General features: G+C 39.1%; 1 protein-coding gene across 1 annotated transcript in view; it reads left to right on the forward strand.

The window, feature by feature from the left end:
* CMYA5 (cardiomyopathy associated 5) overlaps window positions 1-6,781 on the forward strand; it is a 113,904-nt gene that overhangs the window by 65,997 nt on the left and 41,126 nt on the right. The window contains 3 exon segments of the mRNA XM_007471973.1: window positions 851-946; window positions 2,318-2,551; window positions 4,155-4,177. Coding sequence (XP_007472035.1) covers window positions 851-946; window positions 2,318-2,551; window positions 4,155-4,177 — 353 coding nt within the window.

Genomic DNA, 6,781 nt, shown 5'->3' on the forward strand with positions numbered 1-6,781 from the left:
AATAGGTGGGAAAGAGTCCAAGGAAAGGTGGGGCTTGTGTGATTTGGAGCCTGGGGGCTTGTGGAGAAGAGGCAGGGGCTAGAGAGGGAAGCAGAGACCAGATCCTGAAGGGACTTTTCTCAATGTAATTTCTCCATCATTCTGTGGATAGTGACTCAGGCAGATGGAAGCTCTTTTATTCTGTGTTGTTACTTGTTAAGTTTCACAGGATAGGTTGCAGCTAGGTTTATAACTAATAGGTACCATCTTCCCCCATCAACCATACATTTTCTAGTTGGCTGTCACTCCTTGAGAGTATTTTAACCCTTTGAGGGTCATTAGAACCTTAAGGTCTCTGTACTAGATAGTTTTCATCATTTGGTATACTAGACATTTGGCCTGGTGACACTCTGTTCACCTTCTCAGGATCAGGTGGGGCAGGAACACCTGAAACCATTGGTGCAAATGTGAGAAGCCTACTCAGATATGTTGGACCAGTTCAGAAAAAAGTCTGCCATCTTAGAGGAAAGACAATATATAAAAATCAAGGCCTAATTAAGGAGGAAGAATTCAATTCATAGTTTACTAAAACAAGTATGCTTTGAACTCACCAGCTTACCAAGAAGTCCTTCCTCTTGCATAAGAAAATAAAGTATTGCTGTCACTCACAAACCTCCTAATTGTTTATCATACATTACCTATAGTCAGTTTAGATGAAGCAGCAAAGAAAAGTTAAAGATTGATTTGTTAGTGAACATGATATTGTGGCTCTCTACCAAACATACTAAATTTATAAGAAAATTGGAATTCACTGCTTGAAGTTCTTTTCTCAAACGTCATATACTAAGGATATCTTAATTCTTTTCTTCAGGTTCAATTAGCAGACTTTCTAGAAGATTTACAAGAAAAATCCTTGAGGATTGAAGCCTTTGTTAGTGAGATAGAATCCTTTTTTAATACCATTGAGGTAGGTTACCTTATCCTTTTCACTTTAACTTGGTCTGCTCATGGCATCACAAATAAATGATTCTAAGCTAAAAGGACCTGAATTGGGGTTTGTGTGTGCATATGTGGTTTGCCATTGTTGGTTTTCTTCCATTAAAAGGAAAGTCCTTAAGTCTTCCCTCTGTTTCATCAGTGAAACTACTTTCTAAGGATAAATGACTTGCCCTTAAAAACACATGCACATTTATTAGGCACTTACTATGATAGGGCAACTGCTTTACATGCTTTATCCAATTTCATCCTTACAGTAACCATATGAAATAGGAGCTATTATTATTATTGCCCCCATTTTATAGATAAGAAACTGAGACTTAGAGTGAAATATATTAACCAAGGTCATAGTAGGTTTATTGTAAGTTGAGAGCCAAGATTTGAATTCAGGTCTGAGTTCTGACTTGCCCTACCATCCTGCTTTTCACTGGGTTAGCTCTGCAGAGGTGCTCTTCTAAAGCACTGCCCAGTATTTCCTGCCCAGGACAGATGAGTGCCTCTCATGTTACCACTGTCTTCGATGAGTTCATGCTGACCCTGCTCCCTCTGCAGTGAAGGAAGGGGGTAGCATTGCTCCATCCATATACAATCACGGCCCAGGCATCCTTACTTGTCAGTCAGGACTGGTAGAGGGCCCCTGTGGAAGGCTGGTGCACAGTTTCCCCATCACTTGGGTGACTCCTCATCCCAGTTTGCTTGTGAGAGGTCTGCTTAATTCCTGTTGTAGATCAGTTAACACCTGTTGATTATTTTTAGTGTTATTGCCCCCTACCCCTCACTGCCACCAAAGTGTTCCTTTTAGACAGTAAGTAATATGATCACCTTATCACTAGCCCTCTAAGCATCTGAGTTTGTCCAGATGGGCAATAAAGTTTCTCCTGCTCTGGCGGAAGCTACCCCTTACCTGGAGAGCATTTATGAATGTAGCACCCTGTCCAGTACCCTGGCTGTGCCTTCCCTCACACTATGATTTTAGTGGAGTGGTGAAAATGGCACTAAACCTTCTCTGCTACCTGATCTTCATTCACCGTGATGCCACTTTCAAATTTTATCATGTGGGAATGCGGGTAGGCAATACTTCCCTACAAACATTTTTATGTGTGTTTCATTAACTAAATCCTTGATAGTTCTCTTACAGTGAATTCTGTTGCAAAGCTAACTATGGCAAAGGGGGTTGGTGGGCTGGAAATTTAGACTCTGCATGTAATCTGTGATTCTCTTACCAGGATGCCAGAGGTTAATTATTTAAAAAGTTAGTATTTCTCTTAAAACACACACGCGCACACACACGCGCACACACTTCTTGTTTCATTCAGAAGGGTTTTTTGGTTTGTTTTTAAAGGAAAACTGTAGTAAAAATGAGAAAAGCCTAGAAGAACAGAACGAGGAAATGATGAAAAAGGTTTTAGCGCAGTATGATAAGAAGGCCCAGAGCTTTGAGGAAGTGAAGAAAAAGAAGATGGAGTTCCTACATGACCAGATGGTCCACTTTCTGCAGAGCATGGACACTGCCAAGGACACCCTGGAGACCATTGTGAGAGAAGTTGAGGAGCTTGATGAGACCGTTTTCTTGACTGTAAGCACCAATTCAAACAGGTCCAGACACCTTGAACCCACTCTGACCCAAGTCTACTTGAAAAAAACTCATCTTTTACTATTCCCTAAGATGATTTATATCTCTATGTGGGTTTTATATAATTCTCATTTAAAAATTATTAGGGCATGCCTCATGCCTATTGAAAAGGCCCAGCCAATCCTTAATGCCGTAACACCCAGATCCAGTTGAAGGACACATGGAAGCCAGGCCGCGGCATCATCTGTCTGTTCTGTCACAATGGATTGGTCACCTTCTAAGAGGGAGGGAAAGCAGCCTAAAAACTTTATTCATGCCATGCTCCCTGGGTGCTGGCCTCATCTTCCAGTACCTCTCTCCGCTCCACTCCCACTCCCTAATCTGAAATGGCCTCTCATAGGGACCATTGCCTCTGAACCTTACCAAGTGGAGAGTAACATTTTGGTACACTTTCAGCATGCAAAAGGGTGACATGATACCTCTCTCAGGTAACATGTTGATCTTTTTACAAGGGTCTTCCTGGTGATCAGGTTCCTTAATTCAAGCAAGTACCTTCTGGACAGAGAGTCCCTTGGGTGCTCCTCAAATTACTCACAGAGACAGCTCTTTGCTCTCCTAATTCCCTAGAACCTTCAGTAGAATACTGGTTCTCCATGGAGCCAGGATTAACCAGGAGTGATGGAGATGTTTTCCCTGAAGGCAATCCTAAACCTAATTGTCAAACGAAAAAAGCACCATTTTATGATGAGTGGGAACCTCCCTTTCAAAGCTCCGCAATCCTCCCAGCCTTCTACTAAAGACTGGAGATAGAACAAGGCAAAATGGGGCAATGTTAGGCTTTTGATTTGCCTTTGGGGATGCCTCCATCCAGTGCAAATTTGGGTGAGGTGGATATGGCATCCTCAAAGGAGGATGAAAATCATTCAGTTGCTTTATGCTTAATTAAGGCAAAGCTTTAGCATTTTAAAATTAAGCACCTCATTGGAAGTCTAGCACTAATAAAGTGCTTTGTGTTTCCTAAGAACCTTACCTTGGTTTGATTAGAATATTTTCTCCTGTCCAGAAGAACAAACTGTAAAAAAGGAAGCATGTTATTCCTGCTTATAAAAGTAATATATATCCATTTCAGAAAATTTGGAAAGTACAGAAAAGCACAGAGAAGGTATCACCCAGAGATAACTACTGATTACATTTTGCTTTATCTCCACATTGAACAAATTTAAGTCACTTTCCTTGCTTCAGAGAATTCTATTCTGGAAGCTAAGCCACTTATTAATGAATAGAGAGAAGCAGAGCAGAAGCAACTGTTGCTGGCCTTGCTGATGGTAGAGAGTAAAACTAAAGCCCCCTCCATCCCAGACCCTGTCCACCACCCCTTCTGAGCACTAATTTCTTTGCTGCCTGGAATGAAGCCCCCCAGAGGAAACAGCCTCAAAGGTAGCTGAGGAGTAATGACTTTTAGAACATACGTGATCTTAATGCTTGAGGTTGGTTTTCCTTTTTGTTGTTAATTAGTTTCTCTCTCTCTCTCCCCTCCCCCCTCCCTTCTTCCCTCCCTCCCTCCCTCCCTCCCTTCCCTGCTCTCAATCTCTCATTCCCCCATAAGTCGTTTGAGGAAATCAATGAAAGGTATAGAAAATGTGGCACAATGTAGTGGCGACTGAGACTAGCATGACTGTATGCTTTATTTTAATATTTTGATGCTTTATAGAAAATGAGCTGCCAGTTAAAAAATGCATACATTTAGTGAGCTCCTGGATTTGCACTTTTATTATAGATACAGTGCTTTTGAAAGCTAAATGACAGCTTTTGAAAGGAAATTGCATGTGCTTTAGTTAAATAACAATTATCATAATGTAGATTTTTAACTGCTTCGTTGAGATGTATTCTGTATTTCCAGCCTAATCTAGACTAGGCTATCTTTCCTGTCACTGCATACAGAACATTTTGTAGATACTTAGACTTTCTGGTTAAATATGAGTATTTGAAAGAATCATTCATATCTGCCTTGAGCAATTTGATGACTTATGTAATCTTAATGGAATGTTCTCTCATTTTCTCTTCAGAAGACAGGCATGAATTTATCTTCTTTTTCTGCTCAGCTCACCTAAATGAATCTTCCTCTTTTGATTTTGTTTTGTTTCTGTTGTTGTTTTTTAACACTCAGTCTAAGAGAAGTTCTTCATTCATTTAAAAGGCAAAACACTCAACAAGAAATTAGAAAATGTTGTCTATAAAAACACATAGCAGATCTATGTTTATCTTCTAGAGCATCTGATAGTGAAGTGCTCATACTGATATGACACGTTTTCCCTTCTGCCTCATAGCCAGGCCTGAGCTCTTTCCTCCTGTTAGAGCCTAATTTTTTTTTTTTTAAATCATTTTTACCCCTTTAATGTAAATTTCTAAAATTGTAAACATTATCTTCAGTTCATTTCATTCAATGCCAAGTAGTGAAACAGCATAAAGTAAAATCAGAAATTTGTATTTGTGTTATATTAAAATATAGAACTGGGTTTGGATTAGAAACCTGATTTTTTAGATAATGAACACTGTACAGATGAATCTTATTTACCTTTAAAAAAATATGTTCAACAGAATATTGTCAAGATGCTTTAAGAAAATAGTTTGTATATTAATATTGGCATTAATCAATAAGGGTTTTATTATAGTGGCTCTGTTATAAATAGAATTACTCAGGGAGCTTTAAAAAATGCTGATGCCTCTATCCTATCTCATGAGATTCTGGCTTAACTGATGTGGGGTGTGGCCAGGGGATTTTTAAAGCTTACTAGGTGATTTCAGTGCACAGGCAGGGTTGAGAACCTCTGGTTTATAACAACCTGTCCTCAGGCCTGGTGGCGCCCGACTGGCTTCTGAGTTACCTGTGCTGTTTGTTAAACCAAAGCTTCTGGAGCTCCACCCCAGATCCACTACAGGAGAATCCAGGTGGGACCAGGCACCTGCACATGTACCAGTTCTCACGCAGGAGTCAGAAGCACACCGGGCAGGTCTGGAAACTGATACCCAGGCCTTGCTCCCAGTTTTCTTTATTTTTTAAAAACTACACATTTCTTCTAAGTATTATTGATATTTATTTTTACCCCCGAAGTATATGGATTTAGAGTGCCATTCCGTACGTACTGGACAATGTAGGGGCATATTTGCTTATTTACTATATTTCATTCACTCGTGGAAGATACTGATTGGCAAGAAAACTTGATAAATGAAAATTTGCAAATGTGTTTACCTTTAAAAATGCTATAGTTTCACGTTTTTACTTTTCTAAACATTAGAATATTAACTTGCTAATATGAATTGACATGCATTTAATTCTAAATACCATTTTTTTTGGTTTTGTGCTTGAATTGTTCATCTGTGTGTCATTTTAATTAATTTTGATCTCATTGTCCAATTGACAATGAGTTAATCTTTGCAGAAGCTGCATGTTGCCTAAAGGAGCATACACTTGGGCTAACCATTATTTTTCTGTAAAGAAAAAAGATAACAAAATTCAGGATCTGGTGAAGCAATATAAGCAATTAAAGAAAAACCTGTTAAATGTGCACACACATGATGAAGCTTGATTTTTTTCACTAAAATGAAGCCTTTCATGTTCTCAAGACAACTTCTGCCTCAAAGTCTCAATGTCATTGGTGTTCCTTTCTATGAGAAATGCTAATTATCTAGCTTTTTCTCCTAGTTTTTTCCCCTTGCTGCCTTTTTTTCCCTGCCATCATATTATATATCTAAAGGCAGCGCTCATATATTAAATGATTTTTCTCGACACTGAAAATGCTTAAATTAAAGAATGCTGTCAAGGATATTTAGACTCAAACTTTGCATATTTTAAAAAACAGATTTGCTTAGAAAATGCTGTTCTGTCAAGAGGATAATTTTTTCCCTCTGTTTTGCTTTTTTGTGTGTTCTAATAATGAAAGAGAGTCACAACCATTGTAGGACCTGCTCATAAAAAGATGCCCTTACACACACTGATGTTAAAATTGAACAGATCAGTGCATAAGGGAAAATTCACACATTTTATGTGTTCTGTCTAGAGCTACAGCTTCTGTGCTACAAAAAAGTCCTCCATTTCCTCAGTGACATGTACTCAGAGGGCTTAGTATGTGCACTAGTCACCCCTGTTTGTTCATTTTGAGCCTATCATTTCCACCCTCTACGTCTCCAAAGTCTTAATTAAGGCTCGTGTTGTCTTCCCTCATCAAGAGCGTC

This window comes from Lipotes vexillifer, unplaced genomic scaffold (assembly GCF_000442215.2).
Source record: "Lipotes vexillifer unplaced genomic scaffold, Lipotes_vexillifer_v1.1 scaffold83, whole genome shotgun sequence".
Taxonomy (NCBI): Eukaryota; Metazoa; Chordata; class Mammalia; order Artiodactyla; family Lipotidae; genus Lipotes; species Lipotes vexillifer.